At 36.5% G+C, this 19224-nt stretch overlaps 1 protein-coding gene across 1 annotated transcript in view; it reads left to right on the forward strand.

Annotated features, from left to right (window-relative positions):
- Window positions 1-19224, forward strand: part of NCLN (nicalin) — a 79094-nt gene that overhangs the window by 6477 nt on the left and 53393 nt on the right. The window contains exons 5-10 of the mRNA XM_053702865.1: window positions 479-559; window positions 5023-5126; window positions 6047-6135; window positions 6488-6627; window positions 7156-7334; window positions 19091-19178. Of these exons, the coding sequence (XP_053558840.1) occupies window positions 479-559; window positions 5023-5126; window positions 6047-6135; window positions 6488-6627; window positions 7156-7334; window positions 19091-19178 (681 nt within the window). The remainder of the gene's footprint in view (window positions 1-478; window positions 560-5022; window positions 5127-6046; window positions 6136-6487; window positions 6628-7155; window positions 7335-19090; window positions 19179-19224) is intronic.

Consider the following 19224-nt stretch of genomic DNA (forward strand, 5'->3'; position numbering starts at 1 on the left):
ACATTCATTCAATAATAAAATACTATTTTTTATTTTTTTATTTTTTTTTTAATATAAAGACCATAAATATTAAGCACAAGTAGAGAAAGTTGTATTACTTTTTATTAGCCTTACTCACTTTTTATCACTTTTACTATTACATGCTTTTACTTGAAAGAGCTCTGCTTTTGACAGCATTAAAATGCAGTATCTAACAAGAATACTTTTATTTTCTGGTATTTATTTAACCCCAAACCTGAAGGTGCTTTCTTCTAATTCAGAAGAAGACTGGCCTATAATAAAATGGTGTACGTCAAAAGTGGCTGTCTGTTGAGGAAGCTGTTTTCTGTGTAGGTTGAGTGAGTTGCACATCTTGTCAGTGTCCCATGTGGAAAGCGCGTTTTAAACTAGTAGGGATTCTTACCCCTTTCTCCCCTACGTTTTTTGAGAAAGATGTAGTTCCTGGATTCATCCCACTGTCTCTCTTCCTGTTCTCCAGGGACGTCTAGCTGGCCTTGGTGCCGAAGATCTTCCAACAATTGCAATTGTTGCTCACTATGACTCGTTTGGAGTGGCTCCTGTAAGTGTAATGTAGAAACAAATTGCCTGCTTAAAATGTTGTTGTTGTGTGGGGGTTTTATTTTTTTTTATTTTTTTATTTTTTTTTATTTTTTTTTATTTTTTTAATGAAAGCTAAAGACAGTTGGTCAACGAAACCATATAGAATAATATTTTGGTAAAAGTGGATGGCGTTTCTAAAACAAATATGTTTTAAAATTTGGGTAAATCTTTTGGTCTCTGCAATAACTTAAAGGGACACTGAACCCAACTTTTTTTCTTTCATGATTCAGATAGAGCATGCAATTTTAAGCCACTTTCTAATTTATTCCTATTAATTTTTCTTTGTTCTCTTGCTATCTTTATTTTAAAAAGAAGACATCTAAGCTTTTTTTTTTATTCAGAACTCTGGACAGCACTTTCTTTATTGGTGGATGAGTTTATCCACCAATCAGCAAGAACAACCCAGGTTGATCACCAAAAATGGGCTGGCATCTAAACTTTCAAGCATTTCAAATAAAGATACCAAGAGAATGAAGAAAATTTGATAATAGGAGTAAATTAGAAAGTTGCTTAAAATGTCATGCTCTATCTGAATCACGGAAGAAAAAATTTGGGTACAGTGTCCCTTTAAGGTATCCATAAGAAAAAATGTGTTTAAAACTTACATTTTATTTAACATAAGCATTTTATTGTTGTGTTTTTGTAACATGTCAGTGTAATTTTAGTGGTATATAATTATTTACAACTTCTTTTTTTTTTTATTTTTTCCCTCCCCCTTCTCTACTTATTTAGTCTCACAGTGCCAAGCTGAATACAGGCATTACTATTTTTAATTTAAAATCCATCCATAAATGTTTTTGTTTTTAATACACTGGTCTTTGTATCACCCAGGGGACCACAGGGGAACATTTACAAACCTCTTTCTTTTTATACATTAGTCTGTTTTAATATTAACATTGTTAATGAACAGAATGCAACTGCATTCCCCTTGCACTCTGATATTGTAGCTATCCAACTGTATTCTGAATTTGTCTTTGGCTACATTTTTACATCACCTGAATATGAAATGTCTAATGCTAGATGTGCGTAAAGCGGAGATAAAGCCAATTCTGTAAAATTGGTGCATTTCCAACTAAACTCTTCATATAGAAAATCCATACATAAATCTTGCCTCTCTGCTTGCTAAAATGGGGAGGGGGCCCACAGGGTGTACAATAAAGTAATATTGTTTATATATTCGAACCATATTTTTAAAATCTAGGGAAGTGTGTTATTGTCTTATTACATACCATTCCAAAATAAGGAAAATAGTGGCTAGTGTGTGTGTGTGCGTATGTGTTAGATGAAGATTATTATACATTATTTTATGGCACAACAACACATTATGCAGTGATATATTGGTCGTACTTGAAATGCATAATGAAAACAGAATATAACGTAACGCACTGATACATTTAATTGTCTGAGCTTACAGTCTAAGGAATAAATTAGGTGATACATACAAAGGTGATGGGATGGTTTGAATGATGATATGATTGAGAAAAGAATATGATTAAGTTAATTATGGGACAAAGAGGTGTAAGCTGGTACAGAAATTATGCAATCAATATATAGCAGATTTTAGGGGCTGACTGGTACATTTCATTGAACTATGTGATTTTCTGATAACACTTAAATATTTAATGGGAGAGTTTGTGTACCATGAATGGAGATCCGTAAGCACATGTGAAATAAGAATTGATCATTCTGGCCCTGGCATTGAAAATGAATTGGGATGTTTAGAGAGATGAATTCTATTGCACTGCCAGATTAGCAAATGAGCTAGAATTAATGTTTTGTTTTCTGTATTGAAAAAAGGTTTTGGGAAATATTGCAAAGGTGTCTTCGAGGGAATTATCAAGTGGTTGATTCAATATAGGTTGTGAAGGAGAGATGAGGATCTCTAAAATCTTCAAAATTAGACCTAAAACAGCCTCAGGATATGCTCACTCAAATATTATCTGTTATTTGTAGAGTGCCAACAGAGTCCGCAGCGCTATAATCAAAGGCATAGTACAACAAAACAATTCTAGGGACCAAATTAGTAGAGGGCCCTACCAAGAGTCGCACTGTTGTAGTCGGCTCTTAAGAAGGTGATCTACAAACATCTGGACTCTTAGGCTTACATGCCAAGGGGGTTCAGGGAATAGCAATGGAGGAGAGGAACTGGTATAAAGAAAGGTTAGCGTAGGTTGTATGCATCCCTGAACAGTAGAGTCTTTAGGGAGCGCTTGAAGCTTTCAAAACTAGGGGAGATTCTTGTGGAGCGAGGCAGAGAGTTCCACAAGATGAGAGCCAGTCTGGAGAAGTCCTGTAAACGGGAGTGTGATGAGGAGGAGAGTAGGAGGTCATGAGCAGAGCAAAGGGGATGGGAGAGTATCTAGAGACAAGGTCTGAGATAAAGGGGGTAGCAGTGTAGTTGAGGGCCTTGTATGTCAGAGTCAGAATGTTGTGTTTAATCCTAGAGGCAAGAGGAAGCCAGTGAAGAAATTGGCAGAGAGGTGCAGCAGATGAAGAGCGACGTTTAAGGAAGATGAGCCTGGCAGAGGCATTCAATATTACTGCAGTGTTTTAATGCATTATACAGTAATATTTAACCTCTTAACGACACGTCAGACACAAACTGGTCTTTAAAGACCAAAGCGTACCCTGTACGTCGTTAGTGGTTTAAAGCGGCTGGAAGCGATCCTGATCGCTTCCAGCCACTTTCAAGTTATTGCTGTGATGCCTCAATATTGAGGCATCACTGAAATACCTTTTTTTTTTTTTTTTTTTTTTTTTTTTTTTTTTTTTAAAAAAAAAAAAAAAAAAACAACAAAAAAAACACTGTTGCAGAGAGACACTCTGTGGCCCTCTCTGCATCGGCCAGCGATGATGCGATCGTTGGTGGGTGGGAGCTGCTGCAGGGAGGCGGATGGGTGGCCATCGCTGGCGGAATGACGACAGAGGGGGGCGGGATCAAGCGCGTTATCTCCCATGGGACAGGGGCGGTTGGGAGCCCTACACTATGGAACAGTGTAAAGGAAAGGAGGGAGAGAGGAGGGGTGAGATTTTCTATTTAAGGGATCTGGGAGGGGGGTTGGTTATTAAGGGGGGAAGCTACACTACATAAAAAAAAATTCTATGCAAACTGGATGGCGGACAATGAGGGGGACGGTTAGAGAGCTGTTTGGGGATCAGGGAGGTTGGGGGCTAAGGAGGGATCCTACACAGCAGAATATGTGTGAGGTGTTTTTTTTTTTTTTATTTTTTTTTTTATTTTTTATTTTAAAAAAGGCTTATTTTAGTACTGACAGACTGTCTGCCAGTACTTAAGATGGCGGGGACAATTGTGGGGGAGGGAAGAGAGCTGTTTGAGAGGGGTCACGGAGGGATCAGGGGGTGGGATGTGTCAGGTGGGAGGCTGATCTCTACATTAAAGCTAAAATTAACCCTACAAGCTACCTAATTAACCCCTTCACTGCTGGGCATAATAAAAGTGTGGTGCACAGCGGCATTTAGCAGCCTTCTAATTACCAAAAAGCAATGCCAAAGCCATATATGTCTATTTCTGAATAAAGGGGATCCCAGAGAAGCATTCACAACTATTTGTGCCATAATTGTAAATAGTTTCAGTGTGAAACCTAAAGTTTGTGAAAAAGTGAACTTTTTTTTTTATTTGATCGCATTTGGCTGTGAAATGGTGGCATGAAATATACCAAAATGGGCCTAGATCAATACTTTGGGTTGTCTACTAAAAAAAAATTATAAACATGTCAAAGGATATTTAGGGATTCCTGACAGATATCAGTGTTGCAATGAAACTATCAATTTTGAAAAAAAAAATTGGAAACCGCAAAGTGCTACTTTTATTTATTGCCCTATAACTTGCAAAGAATATGTAAGCATTGGGTATTTCTAAACTCAGGACAAATTTAGAAACTATTTAGCATGGGTGTTTTTTGTTGGTTGTAGATGTGTAACCGATTTTGGGGGTCAAGGTTAGAAAAAGTGTTTTTTCCATATTTTTTCATAATTTTATAAAAAAAAAAAATTTAAAGGAAATTATAAGATAAGATGAAAATAATGGTATCTTTAGAAAGTCCATTTAATGGCGAGAAAAACAGTATATAATATGTGGGTACAGTAAATGAGTAAGAGGAAAATTACAGCTTCATACAAACACCGCAGAAATGTAAAAATAGCCCTGGTTCTTAATGGTAAGACAATTGAAAAATGGTCTTGTCCTTAAGGGGTTAAGGTTTACTGTGCTGTATATAAGAATTAATGCTACATTTGTTCCATGAATACAATTTAGTCTTTGCTCAGGTCCAGTTCCGTCTAGTAATTCTAAAGTAGACAAATACCAGTTTGTCCTTTTTCTCTATTTTGTTTTAATACATGGAGAATATTGCTGTCACATTAGCAGTTGTATAATTCTACCTCTCTCGTTTCTCTATTCAGTGGCTGTCATATGGGGCAGATTCTAATGGCAGTGGGGTTGCCATTCTTTTGGAACTGGCGCGTCTTTTCTCACGACTTTATACCTACAAGCGCACACATGCTGGGTAAGTGGATCAATCCCTTCACTGCAGTAAAAATGTTAGGCCTCACCCTCTTATTTATGTTCCCAAACCTGTTTGAATGTATATGTGCATCTTGATTTGTAATATTTGTACAGCAGACAAGTATATGGAGAGATTGAGATCAGTATTTTAAATCGAGTTTAGTGCAAAGCGGGTGTGTACTGCTGATGTCTTGCATTTGGTAATAAGACAGTTCAGTCATTTAATTCCAGCATTAGAGGTTGCTCTTCCTATTTTCTAATGTAATATGTCCGGACCAATATTTTTTTTTTTCCCTTACATTCCTTCAGACATTTAGCCCTGCACACACAATAACCATGTAAACACAGTTTTACCAACCTACTTGTCATTTAAATTATTTTTTTTTTGTTGTTTAAATTATTCAAAACACTTTTCTAGAATTTAACTGCCATTATAGCAAAAACAAAATACATGTTTGAGCATGTAATTTTAAAGCTAGCGACCCTGTAATTGTATGTGTTTAACTCCCAGTGCATAATTAAAGTGATGCCCTGGAGCTGAATGGAAAACTGACTATGACACAATCGGTAGCACTAGTCGCACAGTTGGGTCGTGCGACTAGCACTGCTGGATTGGCTCAGGACTAGCAGTTCTCTGCTTCCCCCCAGCGTTACTTTGCAGAGGATAAATACACAAATTTACCAGGTCTCTCGTTTTAAAATCACATGCTTTTACAAATTAGGGCGTAATAATATATATATATATTTTAAACAATAAGAAGTATATATTGTTAGACTCCTTACAGTATATTACTGATATTATTTGCATAATGCTATTTAAGGAGGGCACCAATGCCACCTAGATCTATTGCATACAGTTTGTCTAAAATAAGAAGTAACGTTAGTCTCAAGCGCTTTACATTTTATTTCTTTAATTCCCAGGTTTAACCTGTTGTTCTTTGCATCAGGAGGTGGAAAGTTTAATTACCAAGGGACCAAGAGGTGGCTAGAGGATCATCTTGATCACACAGGTACAAATTTCCTGGGATATGAAAATCAAAATTTAAATTTTCAAACTTCTCATAGAGCATGGCATTTTAAGATTACTTCTGTTATGAGATTTACTGCACACTACTGGTAGCTAGCTGCTGATTGGTGGCTACACACATATGCCAGTAGTATAGGTCATTGCTGCACTGGGTCTGGCTTTAACTGTGTTTATCCCCTTTAGAGGAGTGAAACACCCATACACTTATATGCAAACAATATTAATGTGCTTTTTTCTTTTTAATGTCCGTTTAAACGTGGTGAAACGTTAGCAGCAGCAACAAGCGAGGGGTTAAAAATGGCAAAACAGTGACCATATTCCACATCTGTGTTTAGATTCCAGCCTCTTGCAGGATAACGTGGCCTTTGTTTTGTGCCTTGATACCTTGGGAAGAGGAGAGGACATGCATCTCCATGTCTCCAAACCACCCAAGGAGGGGACCCTGCAGCACATCTTTCTCAAAGAGTTAGAAATGGTAAGATACAATTGTATGTTTTTTGTTTTTTTAAATACATTTGATACTAGTAGTCCTCCTCCTGAAAATAAATTATTTTGTATTGCTCTTAATTATTCTTTGCAGAATATACTTATAGGGACATTTAAAGTTGAATGATTAAATGCCGGTTTTTAAAAATGCTGTTAAAAACAGTGGCACTTTCATTCATTAAACTTTACATTGCAGCGTGTGTTTGTTTTTTGTTTTTTTTAAATCGTATGCTCTGTCTAAATCGCAAAGTAACATTTTTGGGTTTGGAATAAATGCACGTGTGTATGTTTCAGTTTTTACTGTTATGTCCCTTTTTATCATTTTTATATTCTGGCCTTTCATGTATATAACAAGCAATTCTGTGTCCTTAACTGTTTTTTGGAAGTCTGAATTAGCCTAATTAAAATATTTAATATTGGTTACTATTAGATTGTGTTGTCTTTTACTTTTATATCAATTGTTTATAAGACGGTGACGCAGATTTATTTTTTTTTTTTGTGGGGGCTCTCTTTCTAGGTTATCTCCAGTCAATTCCCAGAAGTAAAATTCTCTATGGTCCATAAAAAGATCAATCTGGCTGAGGACACTCTGGCATGGGAACATGAAAGATTTGCAATGCGCCGCTTGCCGGCTTTCACAGTCTCTCATTTGAATGGCCATCGCAGTAATCACCGCAGCAGTGTTTTAGACCTCAGGTAAGTCAAATTTATGTTTGTCTTTTTTTTCTTTTTTCCTGGCTTCTCCTGTTGCTGCCTGGGCATCCCAATTTAATTTGTTGTTGAAGCTTTGACCACATGGATGTTGATTATCATTTCTTGTTTGTGTATTTCTGGAACTCCGTCGTCCTACAATTTGTAAGCTTGCCCCAAATGTATAACTATATCCTTCCACCTCAACTGTAAACTGTGTACTACCTAAACACCATCCATCCTGCCCAGACAATGCCCCAGGATTGCTTGGCACAGCCCAAACTCTGCCAGTGGTTGACTTCTTATTCCCGGCTCTGGGTTACAAAATACATATTCTTTTGATACTTTTTTTTTTTTTTTTTTTTTTTTAATATTTTTAGGGGAGTAAAATTTTAAAGCTTTTATAATCCCCTTTTTTCATGCAATTTCATTTCTTTGTTTGAAATGTTTTTTCAAACTGGATTTTTATACAGATATCCCCTTGTGGGAGTCCTGACTCGCACTATTACACTGGTTTTCAAGCCTCTCTAACAGGTCACATTTTGAGGATATCTAAACTGCAGCACAGATAAAATAATCAGCTGATAAACATGGTTATTTTACCAGCTCTCACCCAAGGTAATCCTGAAAATCTGGCCTGTTAGGGAGGTCTGAGGACAGGTTTGATAATCAGTGCTCTAGAATGTTAGCTTGCTGTTAGCTGTTGTATGATATACGCTTGCCACTGCAACTGTCTATTCACTCCCTTACTCCCATCAAGTGCGCCTTGCAGCCCACTGGTGTTCTTGTTATGTATCGCCTAGGGTCACTGCCAGGGGAATAAAGACTGTGTGTTTACATTCAGGTTCACCATTTCTGGTTAACCAGATTTAACTCCCTTGAGAAGCAGGCAAATCTGTCAGATCATTTGATCATTCACTTTTTTGCTTAGATGTACCTATATGTGGCTGTCCAACCCTGTTCCAGTTTTAGCATAATTGTTCTGGATTTGATATATATATATATATATATATATATATATATATATATATATATATATATATATATATATATATATATATATATATATATATATATATATATATATATATATATATATATATATATATATATATATATATACTGTATTTTATAGGGATGCTTAAAGGGACATTGTACAGTCATTTTTTTTTTATTTTTTTTTCTCTGCTTGTAAGCATTCCCGATCTGTTTCACATGACGGAGTGTATTATATTGTTTATACCTTGTTCTTTTGCCTTAATTTTGTTATTTAAAATAGATATTTTTGACTGTTGAATAGACCACCTACACTGAAAATTTATATACAAAAGGCAGCAGTTATGTTCTCAGTGGGAAGTGAAAGTGATAAATAAAATGTTCCTTTACAATTGCTCTCTTCAAGTGTTGGCCATTGTGTATAGACAGGGCTAAAATAAGTAGGCCATGTATAAAGAGAGATGAGATTAGGAGGTCTGTTATTTCTTCAGACCCAGCCCTTCTATATGGATATTTTCTTGAGAACAATTGAGGCTTCAGTCAGTAAAACAGATATTTCATATATAAAAATAAATACTAATGACCTATTTCTCATGCATTGCATACCCGATAGCTACTGTAACAAGTCATTGGAAACAAATTTAAAGGCAAAACCATTTTACAGTACAATGGCACTTTTAAGGAACATAAAATGTATTTCGTATGCTGGGGATGTACATCCCAACTATACTTTTCTGCATTTAAAAAAACAAACAAACAAAAAACCTATTGTAACACACGCTCTTATTGGTAAATATGGTCCATGGACTGAACAGAGCATACTGGCCAAGCATCTTGATTGGCACCTCATGAACACAGTGCAAACCCCTACTGTAATACACGCTTGTATGGTCTATCTTAGTAATGGCTAACCTTGAAACCCTAGATGTTTTGAAACTACATTTCCCATGATACTTAGGCACTCTGCAGACTAGTTGAGTATCATGGAAAATGTAGTTCTGAATCATCAGGTTAGCCATATATCTTAATCATGAAATTAAATTTTGACTGCATACAGAAAGAGAAGCACTCTACTAGAACATTAGCTTGCTCTATGGCGAGTTACCACCTAGGAGCAGTCTAGGTTGCTGGTTTCATTTTTCAGAAGAGAATTACCTGGTATTTTTGGGGTGGACTGACCTTGTTAGGTGATCAGACTGATATACTTCAGGAAATTTCTCCTCTGTGAATAGCACAATAGGGCTAAAAGAAGCTACTCCCAGGTGGTAAGTTGATCATAGAACAAGCTACTGAGCTGTTTGTTCCTGGCAGATTGCTTCTCTTTCTGTTTGTCATTTTTAGTCTCAGCATTGGCATACTATTTCTAGCATGTCGTTAAAGGAATAGTCTAGTCAAAATTAAAATGAAACTTTGAGTCAGAGCATGCAATTTTAAGCAAACTTTCCAATTTACTTCTATTAGCAATTTTTCTTTATCTTTATTTGAAAAAGCAGGAATGTAAGCATAGGGGCCGGCCCATTTTTGGTTCAGCACCTAGGTAGCGATTTCTGATTGGTGTCTAAATGTAGCCACCAATCAACAGGTGCTGAACCCAAAATGGGCAGGCTCCTTAGCTTACATTCAAATAAAGATACCAAGAGAACAAAGAAAAATTGATAAGAGTAAATTAGAAAGTTGCTTAAAATTGCATGCTCTATCTGTATCATGAAAGTTTAACTTTGACTAGACTATTCCTTTTAAGACTGTGGATCTGATAGTAAAAATGATTCCTCCTTTTCTCACTTATTGATGTTATAGAAAGTTAAATAAGTATTAGTTATGAATTTAGAATCTGTATTTAGATTTGCTTTAAATGGACATTAAACGGCTGAGTACAAGTACAGTAGCATAGTTGCTCATCATCCCCTTGCTTTTCCTCCTGTGCTTGCAGCTCTCTTCAAAGTTATTCTTATTGTAACCCTTCCAAAGTGTTGGTTAGTGATGTTCTGCATCTTCACACTGCCGCCATCTTGGAATTTAGGTTTTCTTCTACCCTGTTAGACGTGGTCTACATTCACAAATAAGTGATATTGTATTCTTGACAAGCCGTATCATGCACTTCAGTTTGCGTGCACTGTGGGAGCTGTACCTGGATAGGGTTACATTTAGCCACCAATAAGCAAACGTAACCCAGGTTCTGAACCAAAAATGAACTGTCTCCTAAGCTTTACATTCCTGATTTTTAAATAAAGATAGCAAGAGAACGAAGAAAATTAATAGGAGTAAATTAGAAAGTTGCTTAAAATGTCATGCTCTATCTGAATCATTTAAAGAAAAAAAATTGAGTTTAGTATCCCTTTAAGATTGTAATCCCTTGTGTGGTTTTTTGTTTTGTTTGCAAATGCTCTCAGCTTCCACTTAAAGGGACATTAAACCTGATGAAAATTGCTGAAACCTACTTTTTTCTAATAATAAAAATAAAGTATCACTGCTGTCTCTTATCTCTTCCACTTACCCCAAGCTGTTGAAGGAGCTTAGGGTAAGTGGAATTTTGAAATACAGCATGGTTCCAGGGATTAATTCTCCTATGTAAGCTGCCATGTTGTAACGTACGTTACAGGGGCACAGTAGTCACATGGTCATGATAGTCATGTGACACACACACACAACATATTGTCCGTTACATATATAGTACTACTTAGAGGAATCCCATCTGCCTGCAGCGTGTGAGCAGCAGTGTCTAAAGGAACATATTTATTTCTCAGTCAGGGTATACATATATTTAATTTACCAGTCTATGTATATAGTGCACATTATGCAGCAGGATTGAAATAAAATGCTTATAAGTAGGGTGCTTCTGTTTTTAAAACTTATTTAGCAGTGTGATCTGCTCCTACTACACCCTCAGATAAATAATAGATACGATCCTTGCTAAACGATCACTAAGCTTGGGTGTCAGCCCTTAGTGATTTATATTAAAAGGACATAATACTCATATGCTAAATCACTTGAAACTGATGCAGTATAACTGTAAAAAGCTGACAGGAAAATATCACCTGAGCATCTCTATGTAAAAAAGGAATATATTTTACCTCACAATCTCCTCAGCTCAGCAGAGTAAGTTCTGTGTAAAAAGTTATACTCGGCTGTTCCCAGCTGCAGGTAAAAAAAATAAATTAAAAAAAATGAAGAATCGGCATCAGCAGTGCTGAGGTCATGAACTCTTACTGTGATCTCATGAGATTTGACTTAACTCTCATGAGATTTCATAGTAAGCTTCCTTTACCTGATTGGTGAAATATGAGAGTGCACGAGGCTCATCCTTTCAGTTGTCCCAGGACAGACATACTAATATGCTGCTTAGAAATCCTTTACAATGGGATGTGGCTACTGAGGAACTTTTGAGGTAAAATATCTTTCTTTTTTACATAGAGATGTTCAGGTGATATTTTTTATTCAGCTTTTTACAGCTATGCTGCATCACTTTCAAGTGTTTAAACATTTGGGTATTATGGCCCTTTAACAGGAAGAAAGGTGATAAAAAGCAGAAAACTTCTTTTGAACGAAGTATATGCAGTGCTGTGAGAGCTTCCTCCCCCCCTCCCGAAGCATGTCAGTAATTGACAATAAATAATATTGCCTGAACTTAGCCGTGCACAGAAAACAGCTAGCAGAAAACTTGTGGGCAGTTTGGAAAAAAAAACTGTGGGAGAAGTTAAAAACTGAAGTACCCTACTTTTTAAGCATTTTATTTAAATCCTGCTGCATAATGTGTATTATATACATATAGACTGGTAAATTTAATATATGTATACCCTGACTGATAAATATGTGCTTTCAGACACTGCTGCTCACACGCTGCAGGCAGATGCAATTCCTCTTAGTACTATATATGTAACAGACAATATTGTGTATGTGTCACGTGACTGCATCATGACCATGTGACTACTGTGCCCCTGTAACGTACACTAAAATATGGCAGCTTACATAGGAAATCAAGCACTGGATCAATGCTGTATTTCAAAACAATCTCTTTCAAAAGTTTAGGGTAAGAGGAACAGATAAAATAGACGGCAGTGATTTTATTTTTATTAATAAGAAAAAGTAGGTTTTGGGGATTATTAGAAGACGGTGTTAAGGGTCCCTTCATATATTTGAAGGTTTCTATCCTTCATATAGATAACAGATCCCTCTGGTATTGAAATACCGTATGCTGGTAAGAGAAGTAAGTTAAAGGGATAGTCAACACCAGAATTTATTATGTTTTAAAAGATAGATAATCCCTTAATTACCAATACCCAAGTTTTGCATAACCAACAGTTATAATAATACACTATGTAAAAAAAAAAAAAAAAAAGTCCAAAAATGAAGCATTTAGAAAAATAGTATCACTTTATTCCTTAAAAAATGTATGCATGTAACATACAACTACATGGGGTAGGTTTAGGCAAAGTAAATCTGACCGGTTTTGGTCATATTGACTGTAATCATAGAATAGCACCTGTTAGGGGGTGCACCCTTTTATGCCAAACAATCCATGTTCATTGGTTAAAAACAATTGTCCTAAAACTTAACCCTATAATCACTTACTCAAATATTGTGTATATGTGCATACAATTTCAATGTGTTAAATACATAGGTACATTGGATTTACAAAAAGGTGGATATATGGGACATAGTCAATATAAATAATAGAACAATAGTAAAGCAATGTTGTAAATAAAAAATAAAATTATGAAATGATAAATTAAACCTATAATTATTAGTACATTTTGCAGGAAATTTTATGGTACAATACCTTAATGAGGAACAAGATATAAATGTCATATAACATAATATATGTATGTATACAACCATGTGTGAGCATGGTTCATATTTCCAGCCCATCTAAGCACCAGATTAAGAGCATAGATCAAATAAATACATATACATAGTATTTCTGTTCAAATTATATGAATTTGCTTTTTTACTCTAATATTCTTAAGTTTTTGTCCTTATTAATAGATTCAGGGAATTATTGATATAGATGGCTGTAATTTAAATATGTATCAGACTGAGTGGAGCAATGGGATATGTCTATCTAGTCAATTCCTAAGAATAAACCATATAGTTGGACTACTAATAACACTCTTAAAACGTTCATTAAGATAAAGTGTAAGTCTATGTCCTCTATAATATGGATTATTATTTTTTTGTATTCACTCTTTCTAATAACAATACCAAATGGCATAATTATATTCTCACCTAGCTCACACATCAATGCTAGTTCACTATCAAATAAATATATTGAGGAGTAAGGAAACTATGGAGATGAAAAAACCACCACAATTATTATTTCTGCCAATAGTTAATAATGTCATACTCTGAGTTATACCCGTGCGGCAAGAGGCACTTAATTTTAAAAATCCAATATGTCTCTTGTTTACATAATATTGATAGCTTATCTCCACCCCTTGGTGGTGTTTTTACCTGCCCTATGACCTGCCACCTAAAGAACGTAACGTCTTGATGGTGAAAATCAATAAAATGTGTGGACAGGGCCGAGCATGTGCGTTTATTTGATATAGTACAAATGTTCTCTAATGCGTTTGCCTACTTCTCTGGTAGTCCTACCTGTGTACTGTTTTTTGCAGTTTGTGCACTCTATTATGTAAATAATAAATGTACTTTTGCAATTTACACAACTTCTGGTTGTAAATTCTTCTCCCGTGACATGGGACTTAAATGTGGAAGAAATATTAATATGATCGCATGAAGTACATGCTTTTCTCCCGCTTTTAAAAGTTCAATTGTGCCTCATCCATGATGACCCAGAATTTATTTCAGTTCTTAACATACTTGGGGCAACTATATTGCCCAATGTTGCATTCCTTTTTGCGACAAACATACATCCTTGTTCAATTGTTTCCTTTAAGTGTTTGTCCCCCATTAGTATTGGTAAATTTCTTTTGATAATGCGACACACTACTTCATATTGGTTAGAATATGATGTAATGAATTTAAGTTTGTGTTTTGAGTTACTGGGAGATCTCTTGTTTTTCTAATGCAGTAACCCTATCTGTATCCTTGGTTTCAAAAAATGCCTTATCAATAACTTGACTAGCCTCTCTTTAACATTCGTGATTTAAGGTCTCTGCTTTCTGAATGAAAAGTTTCTTCATATGTGCAATTTCGTTTAGCTCGTAGGAATTGACTTTTTGCAATTCCTTTAAATGCATGTTGCGTATGGCAACTGCGAGCGTGTATAAGGCTATTGTGATCGGTTTTCGATAGAGAGCAGAGATAACCTTACCTCCTTTGGCATCTCCTGTGAGAGAGATGTCCAGAAAATTGATGGTGTTTTTCTGCCATTCATGGGTAAACTGAAGTCCAACCTTATTATTGTTCAATGTGGCAACAAAATCATTAGCAGCCTGTGAGTCAGACAACAATACAATCAGCAGGTTGTCAATGAATCTAGCATACTTTACAATGTGAACTGAGGGGGCGGTTACTACCTCCATAGATGTGGCCCAGTCTCCCACCAACCCATGAACAGGTTGGCATAGGTGGGGGCAAACTTTGCCCCCATTGCAGTGCCACGTCTCTGGAGGTAGTAGCGCCCCTGGAACATGAAAAAATTATGCTCAAGTAAAAATTTCACAATCCTAACAATCAAATTTCTGGACTCCAAAGGTAAGTCAATGAATAAATTCAGAAAAAAACCTGATAGCATTTAAACCATGAGTGTGGGGGATGGAGGAGTACACATCAACTGTCAGCCAGCTGTACTCCTCCCTCCAAACCACAGACTCCAAAGGTTGCAGCGCATGTGAAGTATCTTGAATATAGCTGGGCAATAGTAGAACCATTGGCTGTAAAAAATCATCTACCCACTTGGATAGTGGCTCTAATAAGGACCCAATGCCCGCCACTATTGGTCTCCCCTTTATGTTTGACAAACTTTTATGAACTTTAGGGAGGTGGTGGAAGATGGGTGTCACCGGATCAGCAACCAGACAATGATTGGCTGTTTCCTGATCCATGAGACCCTCCTCCACCACCTCATCCAAAAGATGTGATAATTCCCTGGTGTATTGAGTTGTTGGATTTTTGGATAGAACTGTATAAGTTTCAATGTCACCAAGTTGTCTCAATGCTTTCATTGATGGACATTGTTTGTTATACCTGCAGGGCCGTAACTAGGAAGGAGAGAGGTGCACACAGATTACTTTGCATTACATCTTATAGCTGGTGTATGTGGGTATCCAGCAAATGGAGTTTGATATAGCACCCAAGCAAGACAGACTAGAGGCAATGTACTCATGTATAGTTTCAATTAGTCATGGGAGACCATTTGTGTATATAGCATTAGTCCGTAGCATTTGGCTCTTTTCAGAGCGGGATATATCAGTGTGAAAGTGCAAATCCAGATCTGTGTTGCACTTTCTCACTAATATATCTGGCTCCGAAAGAGCCAAATGCCACTGCCTGCGGTCATATTCAGCTTTCATTTTGCAAACGAATGCGGAATGCAAATCTCCCATGCCTAGTTCCAATTTTTTTATGCCATGGTGACTTAACCTCTAGTGTTGGGCCATAGAGAAAAGATATAGTCGGGTCTATGACATAATACATCTTTTCAGAACATAAAAAAAAATTTCAGAAAGCAAAAGTGGTTTTAACAATGATAAAGTGCCTTAACTTGCCTTATCTTGTTATTGCAATGAAAAAGATTTGTTAGGAAACCCTATATTGATTTGCAGTTCAATATTTTATAACTTCTGCTGAGATTCGTTAGGGTTTGGTATTTTAAGTCTGCAGTGTTCACTTCCAATTCTTAGAAGCGGAAAACCCACAAATTTGAACGTTAAACTATGTAAAGAAGGGGGCAAACTAAATAATGAAAGTATATTACATTTATTTATTTTTTGTTTTTACTATGCATAATTAAACATTTTCTATTAAAATCTTAAAGGGATACTAACCCCACATTTTTTCTTTCATGATTCAGATAGAGCATGCAATTTTAAGCAACTTTCTATTTTACTCCTATTATCAATTTTTCTTTGTTCAAATGTTATCTTGATTTGAAAAAGCAGTAATAAAAGGTTAGGAGCCGGCCCATTTTTTAGTTCAGCACCTTGGTAGAGCTGCTGATTGGTTTGCTACATTTAGCCACAAATCAGCAAGTGCTACCCATGTGCTGAACAAAAAATGGTCTGGCTCTAATGCTTACAGTACTGCTTTTTCAAATCAAGATAGCATGAGAACAAAGAAAAATTGATAATAGGAGTAAATTAGAAAGGTGCTTAAAATCTCATGCTCTATCTGAATCATGAAATAAAAAAAATGGGTTTAGTATCCCTTTAAGATGTTTTTTTTTTTTTGTCTCTCTAAAGGGACAGTCTACTTTGATATTTTTTTTTTTTTTTATTGTTTAACCCCTTAGTGACCAGAGCACTTTTCCATTTTCTGTCCGTTTGGGACCAAGGCTATTTTTACATTTCTGCGGTGTTTGTGTTTAGCTGAAATTTTCCTCTTACTCATTTACTGTACCCACACATATTATATACCGTTTTTCTCGCCATTAAATGGACTTTCTAAAAATACCATTATTTTCATCATATCTTATCATTTACTATAAAAAATTTTATAAAATATGAGGAAAAATGGAAAAAAACACTTTTTCTAACTTTGAACCCCAAAATCTGTTACATATCTACAACCACCAAAAAACACCCATGCTAAATAGTTTCTAAATTTTGTCCTGAGTTTAGAAATACCCAATGTTTACATCTTCTTTGCTTTTTTTGTAACTTATAGGGCCATAATTACAAGTAGCACTTTGCTATTTTCAAACCATTTTTTTTTTCAAAATTAGCGCTAGTTACATTGGGACACTGATATCTTTCAGGAATCCCTGAATATCCATTGACATATATATATATTTTTTTAGAAGACATCCCAAAGTATTGATCTAGGCCCATTTTGGTATATTTCATGCCACCATTTCACCGCCAAATGCGATCAAATACAAAAAATCGTTCACTTTTTCACAAATTTTTTCACAAACTTTCAGTTTCTCACTGAAATGATTTACAAACTGCTTGTGCAATTATGGCATAAATGGTTGTAAATTCTTCTCTGGGATCCCCTTTGTTCAGAAATAGCAGACATATATGGCTTTGGGCATTGCTTTTTGGTAATTAGAAGGCCGCTAAATGCCACTGCGCACCACACGTGTATTATGCCCAGCAGTGAAGGGGTTAATTAGGGAGCATGTAAGGAGCTTTTTGGGGTATTTTTAGCTTTAGTGTAGTAGACAACCCCAAGTATTGATCTAGGCCCATTTTGGTATATTTCATGCCACCATTTCACCGCCAAATGCGATCAAATTAAAAAAAACGTTACGTTTTTCACAATTTTAGGTTTCTCACTGAAATCATTTACAAACAGCTTGTGCAATTATGGCACAAATGGTTGTAAATGCTTCTCTGGGATCCCCTTTGTTTAGAAATAGCAGACATATATGACTTTGGCGTTGCTTTTTGGTAATTAGAATGCTGCTAAATGGCGCTGCGCATCACACGTGTATTATGGCTAGCAGTGAAGGGGTTAATTAGGTAGCTTGTAGGGAGCTTGCAGGGTTAATTTTAGTGTAGAGATCAGCCTCCCACCTGAAACATCAGACCCCCTGATCCCTCCCAAACATCTCTCTTCCCTCCCCTACCCCACAAATGTCCCGCCATTTTAAGTACTGGCAGAAACTCTGCCAGTACTAAAATAAAAGGAAAATTTGGGCTTTTTTGTGCATTTTTTTTTTAGCATATTTACATATGCTTCTGTGTAGGATCCCCCTTAGCCCCCAACCTCACTGATCCCCCACCCAACAGCTCTCTAACCCTCCCCCTCTGACTTAATGTGCGCCATCTTGGGTACTGGCAGCTGTCTGCCAGTACCCATTTTAGTGAAAATATGTTTTTTTATTAAAAATTTTTTTTCCCTTTTCTGTAGTGTAGCTTCCCCCCCCCAATACCAACCCCCCACCCTTCCAGATCGCTTAGATGCTTTTTTAAAAAAATGTTTATTTAATTTTTTATTACACTTTTACTCCTAACTTTTTCTGTAGTGTAGCTGTTCCCACCCGCTCCCGCCCCGTGCACGCCCCCGAAAGCTCCGATCCCGCCCCCTCAACCTTACAGAGATCACCGATGGCCGCCCACCCGGCTCCCACCCACCAACGATACCGGCCATCGATGTCCGGTGCAGAGAGGGCCACAGAGTGGCTCTCTCTGCATCGGATGGCCAGAAAGTGTTATTGCAGGATGCCTCGATGTCGAGGCATCACTGCAATAACTGGAAAGCAGCTGGAAGCGAGCAGGATCGCTTCCAGCTGCTTTCCAAACTGAGGACGTGCAGGGTACGTCCTTGGTCGTTAACTGACATTTTTTAGAGGACGTACCCTGCACGTCGTCAGTCGTTAAGGGGTTAAAAAGATAGATAACACCTTTTTTATTACCCATTCCCCAGCTTTGCACAGTTTATAAAAAGCACTGAGAAAAGGGGGCAGACTGCAAAGTCTTGGATACAACTTAATCACAGAGGTAAAATGTGTATTAATATAACTGTATTGGCTATGCAAGACTGGGGAATGGGTAATAAAGGGATTCTTTTTAAACCATAGACATTTTCAAGTGGACTGTCCCTTTAAAACATGAGAAGTTATGTTATAAAATGTTTTTTTCAGCATTTATACTCCCTTTCCATTAAAGTGTTTTTATTTAAACAATATATTTACTCTGTAGGTGGAAGGTGGATACTCAGGTGTTGGCCCGTAACACACGCATTCTTGCAGAGGCGCTGACTCGTGTCATTTATAACTTGACTGAGAAGGTAGGTCTTTTTATCTCTTAAAAGCAAGTGTTGAAGCTTAATTAAA

This window comes from Bombina bombina, chromosome 2 (genome assembly GCF_027579735.1).
Source record: "Bombina bombina isolate aBomBom1 chromosome 2, aBomBom1.pri, whole genome shotgun sequence".
Classification (NCBI taxonomy): Eukaryota; Metazoa; Chordata; class Amphibia; order Anura; family Bombinatoridae; genus Bombina; species Bombina bombina.